At 39.7% G+C, this 24,929-nt stretch overlaps 3 protein-coding genes and 1 non-coding gene across 7 annotated transcripts in view; 1 reads left to right on the top strand and 3 right to left on the bottom strand.

The window, feature by feature from the left end:
• Window positions 1–24,929, top strand: part of LOC134288002 (craniofacial development protein 2-like) — a 366,803-nt gene that overhangs the window by 138,453 nt on the left and 203,421 nt on the right. The window lies entirely within an intron of this gene.
• Window positions 7,153–18,507, bottom strand: LOC109433241 (ubiquitin-ribosomal protein eS31 fusion protein). Of its 2 annotated transcripts, none has more exons than XM_019709649.3 (3): window positions 18,373–18,507; window positions 7,546–7,875; window positions 7,153–7,467 (listed from the first exon to the last, which is right to left on the bottom strand). In XM_019709649.3, the coding sequence occupies exons 2-3, from the start codon at window positions 7,864–7,866 to the stop codon at window positions 7,318–7,320; spliced, it is 471 nt and encodes a 156-aa protein (XP_019565194.1). In that variant the 5' UTR covers window positions 7,867–7,875; window positions 18,373–18,507; the 3' UTR covers window positions 7,153–7,317. The 2 variants fall into 2 exon arrangements, with proteins under 2 accessions (XP_019565194.1, XP_062707473.1); XM_062851489.1 differs by lacking the exon at window positions 18,373–18,507 and adding an exon at window positions 10,212–10,332.
• LOC109424394 (ribosome biogenesis protein NSA2 homolog) lies at window positions 10,269–18,397 on the bottom strand. 3 transcript variants are annotated; one of them, XM_029859057.2, is made up of 2 exons: window positions 18,373–18,397; window positions 10,269–11,223 (listed from the first exon to the last, which is right to left on the bottom strand). In XM_029859057.2, the coding sequence occupies exon 2, from the start codon at window positions 11,182–11,184 to the stop codon at window positions 10,405–10,407; it is 780 nt and encodes a 259-aa protein (XP_029714917.1). In that variant the 5' UTR covers window positions 11,185–11,223; window positions 18,373–18,397; the 3' UTR covers window positions 10,269–10,404. The 3 variants fall into 3 exon arrangements, with proteins under 3 accessions (XP_029714917.1, XP_029714907.1, XP_029714913.1); XM_029859047.2 differs by having other exon boundaries at window positions 18,260–18,390; XM_029859053.2 differs by lacking the exon at window positions 18,373–18,397 and adding an exon at window positions 17,937–18,191.
• Window positions 11,351–11,494, bottom strand: LOC115259510 (small nucleolar RNA SNORA16B/SNORA16A family). The gene has a single exon (XR_003894112.1). It is a non-coding gene; the product is annotated as a small nucleolar RNA SNORA16B/SNORA16A family (small nucleolar RNA).

Genomic DNA, 24,929 nt, shown 5'->3' with positions numbered 1-24,929 from the left:
AATATGAAATAGAAATTCTTCTCGATTATCAGTAAAGTTTTACGAAACCAAAAGCTCATTAGCTCGCCCCTCGGAAATACAGATTGGTTGTCATTTTCAGTTTGACATTGAATTATGACATCCAGGTACTTTTTAGTTGGCTGACCGCTCAACTAACGGAGCCCCAACTAAAAAGCCACCCAACTATTAAGCCCCCAACCAGCGAGTCATGACTGTATAAAAGTGTTTTATTGTGTCGCTGTTTTGAATAGTGATTAAGTTTAGCGCCGTTTTTTTTATTGATTTTATAATTTGGCGCTGTCCTCAACTTTTCGGAGTAGCTTTATTTTAAACCATTTTGTGTGTTTCTTTTCTTTCTTTTATATCAGTAGAGGAGACGACGCTCAGCTTCGTTTGTGATAGTACCACCCAATTCATCATCCACGACAAGTTCAACTGCTGAATTCGCTCAAGTTCATCGCCTGTTGCCTGTGAGGTGAAAGTGTGTGTGAGTGTTAAACGAAGCGAGGAAGCTGCTTTTCACATAAGTGAGCCAAGTGAGATGCACGGAAGATTTACGACCTGTTGATGCGAATTGAAAAGTGCATGAGAAATTTCGACGAACGCTCGTTTCCATTTGCTGCTGTTTCGACCTTGGATTTAGCTGCTGCCGTTTTTTTGGATTTGTGGTTGGAGTCAGAGGATTATCATCGCTTTTGTTTTGTGCTGCCCGAGCCTAGAGTGCAGTTCATTGCCATTTGAAAACGAATTCATCATACGTTTATCGCTTAGAGGAGCTAGGGTAAGTGGATCTATTCTTACCGATTTTTTTGAGCGGAGTGCAACGACATTTTGTATTTTATTTTTTTGCTTTGATTAAAGTATGTCGGTGACAACAACAGTGGAACCATTTTTGCCAAACTCGATCCCATTTGCTCAGTATGTAGAGCAACTTGAGTACGTTTTTCTCAACAATAATGTACCTGAAGAAAAGTACAAAACTTCCTTTTTGGCCGTGTGCGGAGTTACAGTTTTTAGTGAGATCAAGAAGTTATTTCCTGGGCAGGACGTGAAAAATCTCTCGTATACTCAGATTACAGAAGCGTTGCAGAAAAGATTTGACAAAGTGGATTCAGAGGTCATTCACAGTTACAAATTTTGGCGTAGGAGGCAAGGCAAATACGAGAAGTCAGAAGATTTTGTCATAGCAGTGAAGGTGTTAGCGGAGCAATGCGGTTTCGGTACTTTTAAGGACAGGGCCATTCGCGATCTTCTTGTTATTGGGGTCCATAATTGCGATCTTCAAAAGCGGCTGTGTGATGAAGATGAACTGACCGCTGCTAGGGCAGAGAAAATTATTCTGAACCATGAGATCTCCAGTAACAGAACGAGTGTTTTGAAAAGTGATGACGAGCGAAACAATTCTATAATTGCTCGTTTAGGCCAAAAAGAAGTTCGGTCGCGATCGAGGCACAGATATCGAGGCAGAAGTAGAAGTGGTAACCGTAGTTTGAACCGCAGTGTTTCCTTCTCTCCCAGGAAGAAACACAAGGCCAATACAACCAGACGATGACGACGACGACATGCCTTGTATGATGATTTCATCAGTCAATCGTATCAATGAGGCCTGTTATGTGGATGTTTTAGTAGAGAAGACCAAATTGTCCATGGAAGTAGACTGCGGTTCCGCAGAGACAGTAATCTCGGAGAAATTATACTTGAGAAGCTTTAGGAACATCAAACTACTACCATGCACAAAGAAATTGGCAGTTATTAACGGAAATAAGTTGAAGGTTTTGGGTAAGATGGACGCATCGGCGCAGATAGGAGAAAAGAGGCAGCGACTCCAACTGGTGATTATTAGATGCGAAAATGACTTTGTACCATTATTGGGGAGAACCTGGCTGGATTATTTTTATGCGGATTGGAGAAGCGTTTTTGCGAAGCCGGTGACTGGAGACGAAAGTGTTCATATGCTGAAAGAAGAAAGTTTTGTTGACGAGTTGAAGAGTAAGTTTTCTAAAGTTTTCGACGGGGATTTTTCAATTCCAATAGCGGGGTATGAAGGAGATTTAGTTTTAAAGGAAGACAAGCCAATTTTTAAAAAAGCATACCAGGTTCCGTTGAGGTTGCGACCCAAAGTGATTGAACATTTAGAAACCTTGGAGAGAGATGGAGTTATTACTCCTGTTGAAACAAGTGAGTGGGCTTCACCAGTGGTTATTGTTTTTAAAAAGGATCAAAGTATTCGTTTAGTCATTGACTGTAAAGTTTCCATAAACAAGGTGATTATCCCAAATACATATCCTTTGCCAGTGGCACAGGATCTTTTTGCCTCTCTTTCAGGATCGAAGGTGTTTTGTTCACTCGACTTGGCTGGAGCGTATACGCAACTTTTATTATCTGAAAATTCGAAGAAATTTATGGTCATTAACACCATAAAAGGCTTGTATGTTTACAATCGTTTACCTCAGGGAGCTTCGTCCAGTGCGTCTATTTTTCAGAAAGTCATGGACCAAGTGCTTCATGGTCTGGAATTTGTCACATGCTATTTGGATGATGTATTGATAGCGGGAAAAAATTTTGAAGATTGTAAGGAGAAGCTTTGTGCAGTTTTAGAAAGATTAGAAAGGGCAAATATCAAGGTAAATTTAAATAAATGCAAATTTTTTGTAACAGAACTGCCATATCTTGGACATATTTTGACGGAGAAAGGGCTACTACCGTGTCCTAATAAAATTGAAACCATACGCGAGGCAAAAGCACCGAAAAATGTGTCCGAGCTCAAAGCGTTTTTAGGATTGTTAAATTATTACTCAAAATTTATCCCGAATCTTTCATCCCGTTTACGGTGCCTTTATGACTTGCTGAAGAAAAATGTTAAATTTATTTGGACCACTGAGTGTGAAAACGTTTTTAAAGATTGTAAAAGTTTCTTACTTCGACCTTGTTTATTGGAATACTTTGACCCTTTAAAGCCTTTGGTTGTTACTACTGACGCGTCTAGCTATGGCCTAGGAGGAGTATTGTCGCATGTCATTGATGGAGAAGAACGCCCTATTTGTTTCACTTCGTTTAGCCTCAACGATGCGCAAAAAAAGTACCCGATTTTACACCTGGAAGCTTTGGCAGTTGTTTGCGCGGTAAAAAAATTTCATAAATTTTTGTTCGGGATGAAGTTTGTTATTTATACTGACCACAAGCCTTTGATAGGAATTTTCGGGAAGGAAGGTAAAAACCAGTTGTCAGTGACAAGGCTACAACGCTATGTTTTTGAACTTTCTGTGTACGACTATGAAATAATCGTCCTTCTTCGAAACTAGCAAATGCTGATTTTTGTTCCCGATTTCCTCTGGCACACCCTGTTCCTAAGGCATTTGATCGAGAATACATTAAAAGCCTTAACTTCACCGAAGAATTTCCTATTGATTATAGAAGAATTGCCGAAGAAACAAAAAGGGATGAGTTTTTGGTTCACATTAGTAAATATTTGGAACATGGTTGGCCAGAGCGTTTGCACAAGAGTTTCCGTGACGTTTACTCCCATCACCAGGACCTTGAGGAGGTGGATGGATGTATTTTGTTTCAGGACAGAGTCATTATCCCACAATCTCTGCAACCAGATGTTTTAAATCTACTCCATAGAAATCATGCCGGCATAAACAAATCCAAACAATTAGCCCGGCGGACCGTATACTGGTTTGGCCTAAACGGAGACATAGAGGATTTTACCAAATCATGCAGAATATGTAGAGAGATGACCCCGACACCAAAATTGGCCAATTATTCTAGTTGGATACCTACTAATAAGCCGTTTAGTAGAATTCATGCTGACTTTTTTCATTTTGACCATAGAACGTTTCTCGTAATTGTAGATAGTTTTACTAAATGGATTGAACTGGAGTACATGCAGACAGGAACGGATTGCAGAAAAGTCATCAAAGTTTTTATTAGTGTTTTTGCCAGGTATGGCTTACCTGATGTGCTCGTGACAGATGGAGGACCACCATTTAATGCCTCAGATTTTGTGGAATTTTTCGAGAAACAAGGGGTGAAGGTATTGAAAAGCCCACCATACCACCCAGAGAGTAACGGACAAGCAGAGAGGACTGTGCGGATCGTCAAAGATGTTTTTAAAAAGTTTTTATTGGATCCCAAAATCAAAGCTCTGGATATCGATTTACAAATTTCTTATTTTCTTATAAACTACAGGAATGCTTGTTTAGAAAATGAAGGACAATTTCCATCGGAAAGACTGCTATCTTACTCTCCTAAAACGCTATTGGACTTGATTAATCCCAAATCAAATTTCATGTTTAATTTAAAGGATTTGCATGATGATTCATCTAACACTGGTTCCAGCGATATTGAAACCTTCAATGATAAATTTGTTAACCTGCAGTGTGGTGACCTGATTTACTACAAAAACCATAACAAGAGCGACATCCGAAGATGGTTGCCAGCTAAATACTTAAAACGAATTTCTGCGACTATATTTCAGATTTCCCTCAGTGGCAGACTGATATCGGCACACAAACAGCAACTCAAGGTGTGTGATGAGCCTCGGCGGAAAGCAATGCCCCCGTTTGCTATCCGTGGAGAGACTGAGCGGCACAGCACTAGAAAACGTCGTAGAGAAGATGATACCAATCTGTCAACATCGGATGATGAGCCCGATTTTTTTGGTTTTGCTGCTGACTCATTCATTTACGGTGATGGTATATCAGCTGACAATCATGTTCCTGATTCGGAAGCGGCTCAAGAACCCCAGTTAAGAAGAAAATCGAGCAGAAATGTGAAGAAGAAAAGAAAAAGAGATTATGTATATTATTGAAATATTTTGAAGAAGATATCGCTAGTTAGAAATATCATTGTTATTCAATATTCAACATTCAAAGGTTTTCCTGAATTCTGTATTTTAAATTGGTAGAAAAGTTTAACTTAAAGTAGGAAGGAGTTGTAGTGGTCACACTGCTGAAAGCCACTCACTGGAAGGTGGATTGAATGATGAGAACGAGAGAAGAAGTATACGTGAGAGTCTGACGAGTGAGCTGGAGGATTAATGTTAATAAAACAGTTTTAGATTGCATCCCAACTGATTCGGACGTGTTTTACTTTATTTGGAGTCACGTTACTTTATTGACTACTCGGTCCCGTTTATCATTAGTTGAACTTATCAATTCTCACGGAGAGTAACAAAAAGTTGTTAATAATTAGAAATAATAGATGAGTACGGAATTAATCCAAGAAATGCTGGATTTTCTCGGTGGCAATCTGGATTCCCGTATATTTCCCGTTTTTTTCCCGATGATTCTGAATTCCCGGCTTTTTCCCGGTTTTCCCGGTTCGCTGGCCACCCTGATTTGGGGAAGATTTATTTATTACGTCCATCGTTTTCAGAATTTCTTTCTAGACTCCCTTCCCTCCTCTGTCACGCTATTTTCCTATGTACCTAATACACGTACTGTCACACTTTTCTAGTCCACCCATCCCCTTCTCCATACGCTGCTAGAGATGGCTTTGAGGACCACTTACCACTTAGCCTTGATAAGGAATCCAAATTTTGACATGAGGGTAACTCTCGCTGAGAGCGTCCCACTATCTACACCATGTCTTCAAAAATGTTTTAGGTGGCGATTTTCTGAAAGTCCTCGCCAATAAAGAAAGAAAAATGCATTTGGTTACTCAAATTGATGGACCCCCCGTTAGTTAAAGCCACAACCATTTTTACGAACCCCTCGATTTTGGTCAATTGTTGGCTCATTTAAACCGTTATAACTCAAAAGTTTCTCTAAGAACCATCTCAAAACGAAATGTTGATTTCGGCCGCCATCTTGAGTTTATTTACAAAAACTTTTTTTCCACCATGTTGGCAACAACCGATTTTTTAAATTTTTATATCAATTGAAAGCTGGGGCATTTATGCACAACATATCAAAAATTTAGAGATGTATGTTTTTCCTTTCAAAAGTTATCTGCAGTTTTGTAAATCATATCACGTTTTCTCCATACATTTCCATGCGCACGATCAACGACACGCAACAGCATCAGAGCAGGCGTAAAGTATGCACACACAAACACACCTGCAGCAAAATTTAGGAAAATTGGAAGTTCGTTCCCGTTTTTAACTGTTTCTCAATGATGCTGGCATTGTTTTTAAAACTTTTATAGTGTTTTGAAAAGCTGAAACTTTCAGCTATTTATTAGTGGGTTCAGAGTTTCAATTAGTTTTCGTAAACACTGTGAAATAACGCTGCATTTATATTAACAGCCGGCGCCTGGTCAAAGTGACATGATTTACAAAACTGCAGATAACTTTTGAAAGGAAAAACATACATCTCTAAATTTTTGATATGTTGTGTATAAATGCCCCAGCTCTCAATTGATGTAAAAATTTTGAAAATCGGTGGTTGCCAACATGGTGAAAAAAAAGTTTTTGTAAATAAAGTCAAGATGGCGGCTGAGATCAATATGGCCGACCCAACATTTTATATCTGCAAAAAGTAGCTCTATCATTCCTCTTTTAAACAACATTTCGTTTTATGGTGATTCTTGGAGAAACTTTTGAGTTATAACGGTTTAAATGAGCCAACAATCGACCAAAATCGAGGGGTCCGTAAAAATGGTTGTGGCTAACGGGGGGGTCCATCAATTTGAGTAACCAAATGCATTTTTCTTTCTTTATTGGCAAGGACTTTCAGAAAATCGCCACCTAAAACATTTTTGAAGACAAGGTGTAAATAGTGGGACGGTCTCAGCGAGAGTTACCCTTGACCGTTTCTAGCTAAAAAAAATAACCAAATAACAACCGCCAGCTCAGTAGTGGGAAATGATTAGGGAAGTGGAACCATCTCGGCAGGGGTCCTATTTTGGGCACTTTTCTGCTATAACTCAGCCAATTCTAAACCAATTGACGCAATTTTTGGAACGCGATGAGATACGTATAGTATCTAGCCGTGTACAAAATTTCAAGTCAATTGGTTTAGAATTGGCTGAGTTATAGCAGAGACAGAGAGTGCCCAAAATACCGGCCGCTGCCCAAGTGGTTCGCTACCCTATCATTGCCCACTACTGAGCTGGCGGTTATTTGGCCAAAATATTCGACCCTGTGTTGTACTAACAACATTAAATTTTAGTAGAAGTCATCATAAGGAACTAGAACACTTTGTCGACCTAGGTGTCAATACGGAATGTGAAACCGTATCAAGTTTTTTATTGGCTAGAATTTAACCTTTCCTTTTTTTCGTGATTCTTAAACATTAAAGAAGAAGATCCCTTCGGGCATTTCTACTGAAGTAACGCAAAAAGCACCCGGAGAGAGCAGGCTTGCCATTTTTTTTACTTTTCCTCCTGCTTGGAATAGACCAGGGTCAGGTGGCACTTGCCGCAGTAGTGACGATCTTCGTGGGCAGCCATGAAGACTCCGGCACCACAGGTCTCGCTGGTGCACTCACGGCGCAGACGGTGGATCTTGCCGTTTTCGTCGACCTGCAATGGGGGAAAGACAGAGAATGCAAGGGTGTTAGAACGATCGATGTTCAGAATAACGTCCCTTTCCCGACGTACCTTGTAGTACTTGAGGACGGCGAGTTTGACCTTCTTCCTCTTGTGCTTGATCTTCTTGGGGGTGGAGTAATTCTTCTTCTTGCGCTTCTTGGCGCCACCACGGAGGCGCAGCACCAAGTGCAGGGTGGACTCCTTCTGGATGTTGTAGTCGGACAGGGTGCGGCCATCTTCCAACTGCTTGCCGGCGAAGATCAAACGCTGCTGATCTGGCGGGATGCCCTCCTTATCCTGGATTTTGGCTTTGACATTCTCGATCGTATCGGACGGTTCGACCTCAAGGGTGATGGTCTTGCCCGTCAGGGTCTTGACGAAGATCTGCATCCTGGATGCCTGGACGGGGGGTAAATAGTAAGCGGATGGAAAGGACATATTTAGCGAATGAACTTGGAAAACCATCGAGTGGCACCTTTTCGACAGGGCAGCTATAACTGGAGTTGGAGTTGGAAGCAAGTTGATAAGATGGTTTGAATAACGATAAACTGAGTAATGTGTAGGGTGTGAGACCATTTGGGCAGGGGAACTTATTTACACTTGCCAGATCATTGTTTTCCAAACGAAACTAATTAGACTGACATGTGCAACGTTACATGGATCAAAATAAAGTTTACGGATAGCAGACTAAGTGTCTACGTCGTTGGTGATCTTGGATGGATTGAAGCAGACTGATGCTTGTACCAGTCAACATTGTACTCGAAAGAGCAATAGGACTGATGTTCAAAGGAATAGCACTATCATCACACGGTCGCACATGCTCCTCGGCTTTGTGGACGATCTCATCGGCATCGATCGTACCTACGTACCGTAAAACGGGATATCATTGATCAGCGGGGTAACATTGATCGGCTTTTAACTGAATCAGTTTCTGCACACGAATGGTATATTGTAATCTACTATTATTAAGGTGAAACGGGACGCCGTGTTATTTTTCCTATCTTGCCTCTCTTTCTAACAATTTGCCTCGCGATTTTGAAGATGGTAATCTCGAGTTCTATCGCACTGAAGATGCTGAAAAACAATCAGCATATGCACTGCAAGTGAGCATACACAGTGATAGGTTTTTGTTGCAAAATATGAAGTAGAATCCGAGATTACCATCTTAGTAGCAACAGAGCAATGGCGGATATTTCCCCGACCGTCCCGTCCGCCCTTAAGCTACTAAATGACATGGAATTAATTAAAATTTAGTTTCATAAACATTAAAATAAAACGATTATTCCTTAACTGTGTTTCGTAACGCAATAAGATGCATTGTCAAACATTCATGCTAGGTTGGAAATGACTGTATAACTTCAATATGATATCCTAGAGTTGAATTTAATACACACAACTTTTATAAAAGTGCCATTTTTCAATAAAATATCCGATTTATTTAAAGAAGGCTATCAATTCGTTCAGCCTTTGCCTACCTTTTGGCATTATTGGCGGTTTTGAGGACTTCAAACCTAAAATAACTCAAAAAAGACTTATAAGACAAGATATTTGAAATCAGAGTCCCTAAATTTGGTAAGGGTGTTTCAAACACAAACGAACATTGATCACTGACATAATCATTGCTACCCCAAATCAACAAAATCAAAAATTAAATTCAAAATCCTACGATATCATGTTTTAATGTTTCACAATACTTTTTCAAGTAACTTATGACATACTCAAATATAAAACATGTAACGGTTGCTTTAACCCTCTACTTCCCATGGTTGCTAGAATAGTGATGTACCGAATATTCGGCCGGCCGAATATCAGCTTATTTTCGATTTTGCCGAATATTAAATGTATTATTCGGCCGAATATACCGAATAATGACTAAACATACCAACAACACACTAAATCAAGAATTTAATAAATTGTGAAGTGGATTTTCGAAGCATTTTATTTGCAAAAAGTTACTTTTTCTGTTATGTTAAAACTTTTCTGAAGATGCTGGCTTTCAAATTCTACTTTCTTGAAAACAAAGATGCCCTTTACAATAACTTTACGAGATTTTTAACAAATATATGACCGATTATTCGGCCGAATATTCGTTACGCCGAATTATAAAATTCGAATTATTCGGTATTCGGCCGAAGGCCGAATAGTACTATTCGGTACATCACTACTCTAGATCACCATAGATTTTCGGCGAATTGCAGACAAACCGAATTAGATGAATATGATGCAATAGTTTTTAGAATATGATTGTAATCTCATTAGATAAACCCAACTGCCCAATATCCCAACTTGTTACAATAGTGGAACTATTGATAAACAATCAAAAAACTATTGATTCACAACTAAAAACTTTTTCGTTGATTTCTAAAAATTTGGCCAATTTGTAATAATTTTTGTTCAAGCTCTTTTTTTTTCTGAAACGCTTTCTTGGCATAGAAAAAGTCGTTCAAAGTCGTGGGAAGGAAAGAGTTAACAATAGAAAGTGCAGTGGAAGAAGTTTATGCTCTGAAGAGGGTCAAGACGAAGTACATGATTGACGGTAGAGACAGAGGCAGGCCTAATGATGTTCAGGTATTTATCAATGGGAATGTCTTTGAAGAAGTTTGTTTATCTTGGGGCCCAAAAAATGGGCAATTTTTGCGTGACGTAATTTATGGACGTTCCCAAAGTTTCGTAATCCTGTTTTGAATCTTGTCTTTACACATTCATTTGAAATCTATAAGACAAGCAACACTTACCTATTTACGCCGAAATCCGGTTGTAATCCCTCGTATTTCCGCCCAATGAAAACACCATTTGTTACAAATTAATGCAGTCCTTGGCGATATATATTTTCACACATCCATTCATTCTTAACTAAACGACGCAACCTTACACACTAAACGTAAAAAGATACTTAAGATGAAAACGAGAACGAGAAATTCAGGTCACTTAGACTAACAGCACAGCGTTAATACATCCGTCGTTTTCCGGATTGTTCGTCACCTGGGCGTACTTGCCCCAGACGACCTTACCGGTCTGGGTGACCAGACCCAGCTCGGAGATGTTCACCTCGATCACAGTACCCTTGGTGATGACGCCCAGGCTGGTGTACATGGGCGACGAGGGGTTCTTCTTGACGCCGATGATCGGCAGGTGGAACGTGGCCTTCAGTTCCGGATGTGTGACGTGTGCCTTGTTGAAGCGCAGTGCCATCGGCCGGATAAACCGCTCGAACTTGGGCGGCTTGCGGGTGAAGTTTTCGCCGACGTAGGTGACCTTGGTGACCATGCGTTTCCACGCTTTCCGCTTGGTCTTACCGCTGCGGATCACCTTAAACACCTCGGAATCGGCCTGGGCGCGAACCTTCGGAATCGGCACGTCCCACTTGCCGGCCTTCTCCTTCCGCTTCTGTTTGATCATGTTGGACAGGACCTTGGCGCTGGACTGCACTCCACGATCCAGCAGGTACGCCGGAATCGCTCCGTCCTCGACCTTCTCGGTGGTCTTCTTGACCTTCTTCTCCTCGTGCGCTTGGATCTTCTTCTTCATCTGGATCTTCTCGTTGCGTCGTTCCTTCTGGAACAGCTTGGCCTTGATGCCGCGCAGCTTGCGGGCCATGGCGGCGCGCTTCTTGGGCTCGCGGGCCTCGCGTTTCCGCTTGCGTTCCTCATAATCGAGCCGCCGGCCGTGCAGCTTGATGTGACGCTCAATGTACTCGTTCTGCGGCATGGTGGTGGTGGTGGTGTGATGGTCCGGTCAGAGGTTGAGCTAAAAAGGAGGAAGGGTTGATTAGGGGCGCGGGGTTCATAGGTGTAGCAGAAGCAGGTTCCTCGATGTCCGGACACGAAGCAACAGCTGAATGGAGCGAAAGTCGAGTATTTGTTTTTTTTTGTGGATCTGTAACTCATCAAATATGTTATTGATACGCCATGGGTTGTGGAACGTTCAATGACCGTCGACAAGTCGATTTACTCTAGGCCACGTTTTTGACTAGGGTCAAGGAGGGTTTCGCAAGACCCCAGCTTCGATCAGGCCAGTTTGAATATATTGCACAAGCAAGTTTTGAGTACAGTAGGGTGTGTTAGCGAAAGTTACTGTGTAGGGTAGTAGAATTCTCTACAGGGGATTCAGATCGTACAGAGAGAGCTCATTTTGCTGAGTAGGGTAGGGCGGGGCAAGATGAGCACCCTAAGGATCACGTTGAGTTTATTGAAAGTGAACACAATTTTTCAAAGTACCTCTCAGTAGTTCTTTTCTATATCTTGTTTTCTATCACCCATAAACATGGGAGGGTTCAAAATTCACAATAAGGATGATTTATTTGACTAAACAAAAAAGATGTTTTATGGTCAGTTCGAACATGCTACGGGGCAAGACGAGCACCCCTACGGGGCAAAAAGAGCACTTCATTAAAATCCCAATATTTTAACAATAAATTGGTCATACACTGATTGATATAGTGAACCTTGTGTATAGCTATGGTATCACGTTCTAAAATTATCATTTTTTTTCGATTACCTATTGAAAAAAATGCGGTTTTATAATACTTTATACAAAATGACCCGAAAAACAATAAACGATTCTTAGGTTGCTTATTTTTAGAAATTTACTCAACCAAATAGTTGCAGAGGTTACGGAAACCAATGTTCGGCACTATTGAGTGGATTACAATAATTTCAAAATATTTTCTATATTACCATCAGGGGTGCTCATCTTGCCCCACTAAAGGTAAATAACTAAAATTGAATAAATTTTAATGTTTGTTTTTAGAAAATATTTTCTAATGTAAATGAAAATGCTTTGCAGTAAGCTAGTAATGTTGGCTTACAACTAGAATTATGGTAAAAATTTGATTCTGACATAAAAGCCTTATTTTATTCTGATGATTTCTTATAAGAAAATGCTAAAAATCCATGCTATCGGCTTATTTGACGATATCTTTAGTTTCGTTCATTATGAAGTGCCTTGTATCAGGTTTACAAACAGGATGAACATTATTCTAACGGATTATGAAGCTGTTTCGGCAAAATTCATCATAAAAGTAGTAAAACGGAGAGGTGCTCATCTTGCCCCGGGTGGCCATCTTGCCCCGTCCTACCCTATAACGTGATTTTATTGCGTTTTGAATCAATTGACTTGATTATCGGGACACGATCAGATACGTACATCATGTAGCCACTTGCAATCATTCAAATCAATCGGTTTAAAATTGAAAATTGAAATTAAAGGACCAATTTCTTCACCCTGGCTTAAGCTTTAAACCAGGTTTAACTATATGGGTAAGCCGGCTTACCGGTTAAGCCGAGGTGAAGAAATCGACCCTAAATCCTATAATTTATAACTTGAGGTTAATTATCAACGAACAACGATAACTTTCAATATTCTTTCAGAAATAAACTGGTCGGCGTTAAGTCAGACCGGACCATCTGTTTTCCAATGATTTCGAGAAAATGTCCTGCAAGCACTTGAAATTTAAAATCTCTGGCATTGTTTTCAAAAATACTATTATTCTTTTATGTAATGACACATCTGCATCAAAATAGCGTCGAAAAGTTCAGGTTTAACGAATTCCTCAGCTTATCTTTACTAGCCCGAACAATCGCGTAGTAGACACTGACTGACTGCGGACCAACTATTCTAGGAATTTTGTCGAGTATTTCTGGAAGATTTGATAAAAATTTCGTCGGAAATTGACCAATAATCTGATAGTAAATTTAACAATTTACAAATGTGTCAAGAATCCAGTGAGGCATTAACAATAATCTTGAAAAAAATTGGATTTTGCATCGAATCGTTGCGGTGTCCTCTGCGCTCTTATTCAGCATGCATTAACATAAGTGCGCTGAAGACACAGACACGATTTGATGCAAAATCGCAGTTTTTTTTTTCACGATCCCGCACTTACCCGACGTCTCCACTAGACAGAAATGTCTTGCCATTTTGCTGGACAGATGTGTCATGACAGAAATGTTCGCTCGCTGTTTGCTTGGAAAGCAGCGGTGTTGATCATTTCTGTTTCTCTTTCTGGCAGCAAAATGGCAAGACATTTCTGTCTAGTGGAGACGTAGGGTTATACTAACTGCGAAAGGGGTCCAATGGGGTATGCGCAATACTTCCCGATATTTCTTTCAGAGGTTTTCCGATATGCTTCCAGAGTTTCTCGATGGATTCCTCCAGAAGATCCATCCCAAATTTTTTGAAGCTCCTTCACAAAGGTCGCTTAGTGGATTTCCGGTATATCTTTCCAACACTTCATCATGGGATTCTTACCGATAGTTTTCCAATATTTCATTTGGATTTTCTCACGGAATTTCGCCTATAGCTGCTCCCAAGGCTCCATCCATGAGGTTTCCAAAGATTCTTCTTGGATGTCCATAAATTTCATCTCGGGATTACTCTTAGAACTTTTCTTTTCACGACAAATCAGCTTTTTTCTGAAGTTCATGTCGAGATTTCTACAATAAGAGTTTCTCGCAAAATTTCAATTGGATTTCTTCGAACATTTCTCCAAAAATTTCTTATAGAGAATTTCATAAGTTATCCCAGGAGACATTCTGAGGGAAACCTGCGGAAAAAAGTTACAACAAGAACTCTGGGAGTATCTGTTTGAGAAATCCCTGAATGAATATCCAGAATCTCCGAACAATTTCCGGATAAGATTCCGGGAATAGTTCTGGGAATAATCCTGGTTCTGATAGAAATCACGGGAAAAATTCAATAAGAAGTATCAGCAATAGCTCCTGTAGAAATCCCAGAAAGAACTCCGGGAAAAATCTTAGGAAAAAGTCCATGATTTCAGAAATAAAAAAAAAAAAAAAACTCTGAGGGATATCCAAGGACCAACACCGGAAGAAATCTTTTGAGAGAAGTTCCTGGAGAAACTCCGGAAGAAATTTCAGGTACAACTTTAAAATAAACCCCACGAGAACCTTTAAGACATATCCCAGCTGAAACTCCTGTAGACAACCAGGAAGGAACTCTAGAAGAAAGCTCACAGAAATTTCTTGAAGAAATTACAGGAAAAAAACTTCTGGACAAATGGCGGGAGGAACTCCTGCTGAAAACTCGTGAAAAAATTCTTCAAGAGATCCCTGAAGGAATTCTAGTAGAAATCCCTGGAGGAATTCTAGTAGAAATCCCTGAAAGAATTCTAGTAGAAAAGATATATTAAAAATGATCAATTTCCGCCCAGATAACGATACAATTTAAAATCTGCAACTCAAGCCCTTTTGAAAAATCACAATATTTTTGAACAAGAATGTATTTTTCGGGAAAACGGGTCATTCGGGGAACTGACTTTCGGGGAAAGGGATCGTTCGGGGAAACGGCATTCGGGGAACCGGCGTTCGGGGAAACGACATTCGGGGAAAAGTAGCACAATCCTTACAAAAATATCCAAAATAAATTTTAAAGAAATTCCTGAAAAAGTTGGAAGACTTGGTCATCTTAACAGAATTTTTGAAAGAAATCTGTAATAGTTTTCTATATTAACTGAATGATGAAGATTCGAAGCACTTTGGCTTTCCTTTTGGTGTAATATCGAAAGAAAACCCTTAGAAGAACTCCCGCAGAAATTCCTGGAAGAAGTGAAGTGCTGAAAGTTCATGGGAATTTCCTGGATAAATTTGTCCCAAGGACTGCCAATCACTACTGAAATATTGGAGTGAGATAATATTTGGAATTAATTCACAGTTTTTTGGAGCAATTGCAGGGTGGGTGCCTAGAGGAACCCTTGAGAAATTACTTGATTCTGATAACTAGTCCCGAGAGGGTTCTTGAGGAATTTACACAGCGAATGCTACTGTTAGGACTTTCAGAAAATACTATAAGAACTTTTAAGGATTTTTTAAGTGGATTTCTGAAAAAGTTGATGGACATTAAAGTAATTCGAATTCATCTGAAAGTTCATAACCTGAGATCTCTGCGCCAAACAGTAAATTAATTTCGATCAACACAGAGCCTTAATTTTCGGTGGAAAATTTGTACATCTAACGCTGAAATGGAGAGCAGAGTCTGAAAGGTTTTGGACATCCTTAAGGGGAAACATCGGAGAACACCAATTTGGCTGCCAGTAAGATAGTTCAAAAAATCGTTTTTGCTCCACACCGCTTAGGCCGATGCAAATATTTAATTTGTTTTATGTCACCACCCCCTTCAAAAATCCCAAAATATTGAAGGGGCGAAAAAAAAACATGGCGGCCAATGACTAATTTCAATAGAAAAAATATTTTCAAGCAAAATTTTTTTCAATAGTTGACAAATATTTGTTCAATAATGATTATAATTTTAAGTTTTTTAATAACGACTCACTTGAAGTGCAAATTTTCGGTAATACCAATCCGTGTGGTCAAATTATGAAATTCAAATAACTCAACGTACACATGTACAGATGGGTAAATTATTGGTTAAATTGGGAAAAAATCCACAGCTCAGGTGAGATTTGAACTCACGACCCTTATTCGCTAGACAAGTGCTTGCCTGTACGATAGGCAAACAGTTTCAAACAATAAACAAATCGCTTTCGCTCTTTGTACATATGTACAACAGAGATGGTTATATTTGCGGTTTAGGGGAAAATGATATAGATCGATGAGATTAGAATTGAACCTTATGACAACTAAGTTGCCGGGTCATTAATTGGCTCGGTAGCTTAGTTGGTAAAGCACTTGTCTAGCGAATAAGGGTCGTGAGTTCAAATCTCACCTGAGCTGTGGATTTTTTCCCAATTTAACCAATAATTTACCCATCTGTACATATGTAGGTTGAGTTATTTGAATTTCATAGTTTTTTAATAGTTTTTTTTTTCGTTTGTTCCTTCTTTATTTTTGTCCACCCCCTCGTACCTGATGAGAGGTCTCGGACATAAAAGAAAAATAATATTTGCATCGGCCTTATTCGATTCGTAACCAGATTCAGATGCTTCTCCCAAATTTTGAGCTGAATTGGTTGAAAATTGAGAGTGCACAAGCCCTTCAAAGTTTGTATGGAAATTACTATGGGAAAAGAACGTTTTTCAGTCAATTGACCGTAGCATTTTCCCAAGTGACCTGAAGTTGACCCTTAGTACTCCTAGGCTTCTTTATCTGCTACAACTTTGCCGAAGACCACATTCAAATCGGACGTCTCATTAATTAGTTATCGATTTTTATCCAACTGAAGAAACTTTTAACAGTGATCGTTCAGCTTCCCAGCAGGCAACATTGCTGGGCGATTTGCCTGAATTTAACCGGCTGTGCTTCATTAATTTAAGTGAAGAACAACTTTCATAGGAAACATTGCTAATACATCTGCCAGAACATTGACATCACGTGCACAATGCTTTTAAACGGTAAGAGCAGGTTGGAGCAACTTCGAACATGTTCAACCTGCTTCATTCAACAGGACTATTTTCTTGCTTTCCAGCTTATAGGTATGTAGTGTTCTTTGAGCATTTCATGGTCATGCTACTACTACTGCTGATTTTATTCTGGAATATAATATGAAGAGAAAACTTTGCTCTACTTGATGATCGTAAAGGTTTTTCTCATTTGCTGGATTAAGGGCTGTTTGCAGTTTCTTTTCTGAATCGCCCAAGAAACCGCTTTTCTTCGATCGCAGTACGCAGTTGCGAAGAAATGACAATTCAACTGGCAGTCACTGTAGAAAGTTTCTGCCGGGAATCGTCCAAGAACTTTCTTATGCAATTCCGTTTGAACACGAAACTGGACTTTGGAGAGAATGCTTTGTTTACAAAAGCCTTTTCGTCCTTTTTAACACTCAACGTAGTTATTATGGATCAGAACACTACAACAGTCATTCGTCTAAATCACTTCCACTATCTGTACATAAACTTGACGCGGGCAATCTGAGACCCATGAACTCTACTTACGGCCAAGACGACTTCCGCCTTCCTGACGCAAGTTCAAGCCACACAGGTAAACAGAAGGATCGTAATAGCTGCTTCCAAAACATCGTTTGAGGTTATGGACATCTATATCAAATGCTTTCGTTTCGCTCCACTTGTGTTGCTTTGTGTCGACGGCTGTAGGAACCTAAAATAGAATCAATGTTTCGTTAGTCAAATCAAGAAAACATTCCCCCCACAAATGGACTCGGATTGGACCGGAACGGATCTACAACTCTCTTGGGACAGTGAAGCAGTCGTCGAATCTTCAGAGGCTCGATCACCGCAAAAGAAACTAAAACCTGTACTCGTGTGCGTGTGGGCCAAGTTGCCTTCTTTGAATCGTCTCCATACAACAATATCGTTCGTCTTGCACTTCAGATTAGAACCTGCTTGCACTGGGGCACTTGCTTATTTCATATCGATTCGCTTCAAGAAAGTAACACCGACACTCTACTCCTACAAAGTTTTAGTTTCTTGGGGATCTGCTTCTGAATATTCGACGTGTTTCACTTATAATAAAAAAGATACCCAATCAGAAAGTCATGCTAAAGCTTAGGAATGTTTTCTTAAATTTGGAAACGATTGCAATACTCACCGCAACTTGGTGCCAAAAGGTAATGATAACACTGAGAACAAATTGACTGGGATTTTCGCGAAACACAATCAAAAATTAATCGTTCTTTTTTATAAAAGATCCCCAACACATCATCGTATTCTTCACAGAGCCCCAAAAAGCTTCACTTTTGTTCCGAATTTCACCACCGAACGAAAGAAACCCGCAACGTTTTTCGCGTTCCGAATTTTGACACTACTTCTGGAGGCACTCCGCTCGCTAGTTTACATGTGCCTGTTTACAGCCGCAAACTTTCAAAGTCCGAATATCCACCCAAACTGCACCGATTCCGCCGGATACTTTACCTTTCCGGTAGCGGGTCAGCGGTCGCTACCAAGTTATCAACTTATTTCCAACTAACAACTCCGAAAAACTACACTTTTTCCACCAAAATTGCCACCAGCAACACGAAACTCACCTTACTCTGACACCATTCACAAAGTAAAAGAAATAGGAAATGGACGAGCAGCGCCTCTAGACTGGCAAGTGACGTCAACTGACAGCCCGGACAGGAAGTGGCGGCAACTTCACGCTAGTCGAAGCCCATGCAGCAGCGCTTTGCCGGTTAACTTTTGGTTCGATTCGAGCAGTGGACACTGAAAATATTTTTTTTGTCATTTGTGAAAACGTTTCTTCACTGAGCAAAAGAGCGCTGCGGCCTACTTTTTACATTAAAACAAAATTTTAAACATTTAATGTGTCGAAAAGTTCTGCTTTTCGACACTTAAGCTGAAAAGTAGAACTTTTCAGCACTTTTGCCAACAAACATTTTTCATTAATTTTCACGATGAACTGCCCTGATAAAAAATATCATAAAAATACAATAAATTTTATTGTTACAACACCATTTTTTCGAAAAATATTCACCATTAAACATATTGTAATTTGCACAGCACACTCACCATCACCCCTGTTACTTACGCCTCTGGCGTAGCTGCGCACCTTTCCATCCGACAATAACAGCTTACCCACACTACCGTAGACAGGTATAGTTAGCCCCTTCTTTCCGAGGATGTTGGCCAAACGTCATAGAGCCGAATAATATTGTAAGTACAATAGAAACAGTATAGAAGACCTCTCACGTGAATTCAGATCGCGCTAACTAGCAAATAGTTTACACTAAATTATACATATTCGTTATTAATTTTCCCGTATTTGAAGTGTTGAAAGGTAATTAATAATTACTCAATTGAAATAGTGCTGCATTGATATTATTGAAATGTATCTTTTCTAGTAGTGTTGGCTTATACCTAAGTGAATTACCTCTAACCTAAAAGCTACACTATCCTAGTTATACATGCAAGGTAATTGTTTATAACTAATTAATTACGTTTACTATGTACAAAATATTTACATAATACTGTTTTAGCTCCGATATACGCTAGAATTATCGATCCGCGAAACGCATCTCGATCTAAGTGCCCATTAATCTGCCCATACACCTTGCACAGTGGGACTAAACGTGAGTACGAATGGTTAAAACTTAAAGAAGTGATAATTATTATAGAGCGGTATCGAGCCGCCATAGTATCTACCCCGAGGGGGACGACTCTTCCAGATAAGCTAGATTTTAAGCCAAAACTTACCAAAGGATTCACATTTTCTTCATAATTTCAACGAAACTGAAGAAATTAACAAAAATCGATCAAAATAATCCATATCCGAAATATCCGATAAAATCGATTTAATTTTCACATATCCATATCGAATCGAAAAACAAACCGGTGCACAACTCTAGCCGAAAACGTCATTTTTTTTCTATATTTTTTTTTTTCGTATGTTTTGTTTACAACCGGATTCGAGGCCGAGATTTTTTCAGTCGAAAGACGGCTGGTTCTGGTGTCTCCGGATTCTGGTATTCCGACTGGCGGATTTCGTTTTTCCACTGAATTAGTCGGAATCCTGGTCGGAATTTTGTTTGGAAGAATAATTTGGCGGTTGGGTCTACCGTCTTACCCCGCTCGTTCGACACGTTTTAATTCGACACTTTTTAATTCATACCCCGCTTATTCGACACATGTCGAATTAAAAAGTGTTGAAATGTCACAGCGATGTACACTGTAAATGCAAAACAGTTTAATATTGCGCTTATACTCGCACCCGCAGCAGCTCCTCTTGCAGACGCTAATTCCGGAAGTTCTGTTTTGGTGCTATTTGACGCCCAAACCGCCTGGAGACCAACCGAAATCGACTGAGGATGGCAACAATCGTAAAAAGAACGAGCTTTTCATTCGCACCACCGCAATATCTGTTGAAATAATGTTTCACAATAAATCCGGAAATCAAAACAAAAACAAAAATAGAGTTGCCAAATTTCAATGAGCAAGGTGGTGTAGGGTGACCAGTTTGTCGAATTAAAAGTTTACCCCGGTTATTCGACAACAGTCGGTGTCGTATTAGCGGGGTAATACGGTACCTTGGCAATAATGGTATCGTTGCCGTACGCTTTGGAATCCTAATAGGTATTTAGTTATTCTCCCTGGTAAGAAGTGGACGCTGCGATGCATTTGGTGTTCGGGAGTGTTGTCGTACTCATTCCTGGCGGCTTTGACCCATTTAACTCGCACATAACTGTCGAAATTCCAGGTTTCCTGTGATTTTGAGCAAGTTTGACTTATATTCGGCCGTGAAGGTTTCATGAGCCAAACGGATCACCTAAGGAATGGATCACTTGACTTTTTGAATTCTTGTTCTTTGTGGCTCTACATTCCCACTGGAACATGGTCAGCCTGTTTTCAGTTTAGTGTTTTGTGCCACAACTGGGCCTTTTGCATGGATTCGTACATATTGCCTCACAATCTCTAGGGAAGCTAGAAATGTTCCAGACCGGAACGGGAACCGAACCCGCCATATACAAGGCTAACTGGAGGCCTAATGATTTTTTCAATACAAATCTATATTCAATTTTTTTATCTACGACTCTCAACTAGGCTGACCAGATTTGTCCCGTTTAAATACGGGACACTTTTTAGAAACACATAAAAGAAATCAATATTCAAAAACAGAACTCCATATTGATAATAATGATAATTCAGCTGGAAAGACCGAACTATGCTCCAGTGAGTGAGAATGGTCAGCCTACACGAAAAAAAAAATCCATAATAAATTTATTAGAAAATGTTATACATTTTTGCCATTTCGTTTTCCTCATGAAGCATATCTGAGTGTGTAATATGAAGCATAACATGTGATGAATGAAAAGTATAAGTTTTATCTGATGAATGCCATTCGCTATTTATAATAATTATTATAAGAATTGTCTGATGGTATGTATACGTCAAAACTAATGAAATCCATTACCGATTATTTTGATTGTATTTTTTTTTTTCATATTTTACTATTTTTCCCAATTTTTCAAAAGCTATAAAGTTTTGATTACATAATTGATTTATTCATTGTTTAAAATCAGTACATATAACTACATCACATACAAACAGATGTTACAGATGATACATATTTAACTCAAAACCTCGGTCAATACATTATTGCCCGCCGGGATCGTCGTTCCGGCAACGGGTGATGCCGCCTTTTTCCAGCCAGAACGTCGGGAAGCAGAACCAGCCGGAATCTCCGCTCCGGCAGCGGGATAGCGGGTTATCATCAGTTATCCGGAGTTGTCCGGAGAAGTAGCGGAGTCAATGGGAATCGCAGTTCCGGCTTTGCGACGCCAGCTTGAATCTCCGTTCCTGCAGCAAACAACTGAGTGGATGTGTCCCAGTTATCCGAAGTGTGAAGCAGCGGCGGAGCCAGCCGATATCTTCGTTCCGGCCGTGAATAAGTGGGTGGCACTGCTCCCTGATTGCCAGAGTGTTGAGAAGCAGCGAAGGAATCTCATGTGGGATTGGTCACGAAGATGTCACCTGCTGTGTTGAAAAGGAATGCATAAACTTTATGAATTAAGAAGTGATAATAGGTACCTACCATGATTTGCAAGCGACGATCCCGGGATTTACAACTCTATTTTTTATTGCGCTCGCGCCAAAATACAATGTGCCGCGATGGCTCACGTTAAAAAAAAACTATGGCGCCGGTCTGTTTGAGATGGGAAAACATTCAAAACCAACCCTTAGCAAATTTATTAGTTTAAACTTATACTTCCCGCATAATCACAAATTGTAAATGCAATGTTTCTGATACTGTAGATGACCATTAGCAATTGTCATTTAACCATTTCTCAAACTATTGGAGATAACAGTAAGCTAACCATTCCAGGTACAGATTTGCCAGTTTGACAAATGGTTATCCGCCAATTTACAGTATGTGGAATAGGCGGTTAAGATTGGTTACCATAAAAAATCGCTCGTTTTCCCGAACAAATTTTTCGCAATACAGTAAAGAATACGGTCAATATATTATCCAGTTTTTCAGACAATGCACTGCATAGAAAATGGTTAGAAATCAGTTTTACAATAAATTTGGAAGAAAAACGAACACTGTATGTGTTATTATTGATTTATGGTTTTCCATGGTTTTTTAATCTTTTGATATATAGGTCTTGTGCATTTGAACCGTTTAAAAATAAAAAGGCGGTTGTGCGTTCACCGAATATTTGTTTTTATTCAAATAATATTTATCATTATATGGATGAAAAAGATGGTTTACCTTACTCGTAAGACCTCCTCGCATCATATCGAGCAGCGCAACCTGCATTGAAGGATCTCGGGCCATTCCGAGGACTGCTGAAATTCCTCGATTCGCGGGGTTACCCATCGTATGCCCGGTAGCGGCAATGAAAATTTCCTGCGGTGGGAGCGGATTTCTAATCGCAAGATCTTGTAACCTGCTGATACGTCTGCAGCACATTTTGAGTGATGTCCTCCAGCCGATGTGTGGCATTATCTTTCGAGGATGTAAGCTGCAACGGAGTACGAGAGTATTTCAGTTAGACGAACATCAACAGTTTCAAAACTAACTTACCTTGCAATCCAGTTTTTTGCTCCGACAAATCTTCATTGCGCTTTCACGAAGATTCCTTCACTCAGAATAAATAACACATTAAATTTAAAAGTTCTGCACTTAGATTGTGACCAATTGCTTTTGCACTTGAAAAATGTGTGCAGCGCTATCAAATTTTTGTCGATTCAATCATGATAGAATTTAAGTGCGTCACTTTTGGTTTTTAATCGTTCAGCGCATAGTTTCCATTGGAAAGAATAACACAGCTATTTACACGTGGGATTGATTTTAAAATAGAAATAAATGCCAAATTTGAATAATTAGTGATCGCGCTGGTTTTATTTGTTAAACGAATCAATGCTAAAGCTATTATTGGGGAAGAGCATAAAGTGCCTCGTCGTGCGCTCCGCCAGTTCCTTCAGCGGTTGGGATAATCGCCTCGTGATCCACTATGGGGCCGTCTCGGTGGCCGGATGGTTGTGTTGGCATGACGGAACTTGCGTTGGCGATCACCAGGAATGAACTTACAGACTGTAATCCGGTCATGCAATCCGTTCCAGTTTCAACTTCAGATGGATGTTCGAGAATCCTCAGTTCTTCTTTCCTTGTAGTTCTGAACTCGGTTCTGAAGCGATGGATTCCAATTCTGAAAAATAAATTACCCACTGTTTTAATCACTTAACAATTTAATGAACGCAATATGTTATAATTACCTCTGAAAACTTCCAATTTTCCGATTATTCAACTAACAACACGTTTTCGAGCAAAACATTCACGCGCCATTGTGTTTTCTTGTGGTCATTCTATCTTTTAAATTTTATGTGCGCAAGATTGTGTGTTATGCTGCTACACTTGAAATGTATTTCAGTGATAATAAAAATCATTTATCTTACTTATAGATTTTATTACTTGCACATAAACGGGCGATTCTCTCTCTCGCCGGCAATCTATGTGGTTAGCGCACATATAATCTATCAGTCAATTAATTTGAGTGTTCTATTATGCCTCTCAAGAAAAATCAGAATATGGCGATTATCTGCCTCTGGCTTCTGATATTAGCGCGACAGTCACTCATCATAACAGCGTCACCAGATTTAAAAGTATATAATTCCATTATATGGGGTTTGGCAGCAAGAACACTCATTCCACTGAGCCACTCTTGCCGTTCGTCACAAATACATTCAAAAACATCTGTCACTTCGCGAAATCCACGTGCTTTTGTTTTTGGCGGGAACACTTTTTCTTTTGTTTTGCCTTGCGACTGTCATGCGGCGGTATGCCTTGCGAGCGTACGACCGCCGCAGGACTCTAATAAAAGATAAGCGCGACAATAATTCGGAGCTGATTAGGCCGATTTAGGATTTTGAAGAAATTATTTTCATTTAATTGGTCGCCTGCTGCTGCTCGATAAGAAAGAAGTGCGGTTTGTTGTCAATTATGCCGCTCACTACTACTAAAGAGCGCTACAATTTGCCAAACTATTGAGCAAATGTTATGTACAGTGAAACACGCAGGTGTGAGTGCGTTGCTCAAATATGAAAGCTAACCATATGTTATGAGGTGAGTTTATGCTGCTACAATTTAGAGCGACTTTTATCCTCATATAATTTAACAGTGCATGTATACTATGCCATACTGTTACTGTTTGATATACTTGATTCAAATTAGTATTTATGGTACGAAATTTTTGGATTCATATGTTTAAACATGAACTCGCCTATTTGACATAGAGTTACATTACCAGTTAGAGGGAATTTACTGTTTGGAAGGCATAGCAAACTGTATTTTACTATGCGGGTTCTCTAGCCATAACACGAAACTTATACATGGTATAAGAAAATGTTATAGCTATTATAAGGGTTTTATTATAAAAGTAATTACGGCGTGTCTAATGATAAATATAAGTTCTTCTTCATAAATAATAATATAATGATATTATTGCGCGCAAATCCCAAAATTTTATTCCCACCTTTGGGTTTCCGCGCCGAAGACCCAGCGCCAGATTCGGCGACAAAGAAAACTGACAGCAGTCGCCGGACAGTTGGCAATCCTGATATTTGACGGCGGCCGCCCGGTAGT

The sequence above is a fragment of the Aedes albopictus genome, chromosome 2 (genome assembly GCF_035046485.1).
Source record: "Aedes albopictus strain Foshan chromosome 2, AalbF5, whole genome shotgun sequence".
Lineage (NCBI taxonomy): Eukaryota > Metazoa > Arthropoda > Insecta > Diptera > Culicidae > Aedes > Aedes albopictus.
The sequence above is the reverse complement of the archived record's forward strand: the minus strand, read 5'-3'. Positions and strand labels throughout refer to the sequence as shown.

Excerpts from the sequence above, each read along its gene's own strand:
- LOC109433241 (XM_019709649.3), bottom strand. The coding sequence starts at position 7,866 with ATGCAGATCTTCGTCAAGACCCTGACGGGCAAGACCATCACCCTTGAG. Across the intron at positions 7,468-7,545 it reads CCGTCCTCAAGTACTACAAG|GTCGACGAAAACGGCAAGAT; the intron begins GTACGTCGGGAA and ends CCCCCATTGCAG.
- LOC109424394 (XM_029859057.2), bottom strand. The coding sequence starts at position 11,184 with ATGCCGCAGAACGAGTACATTGAGCGTCACATCAAGCTGCACGGCCGG.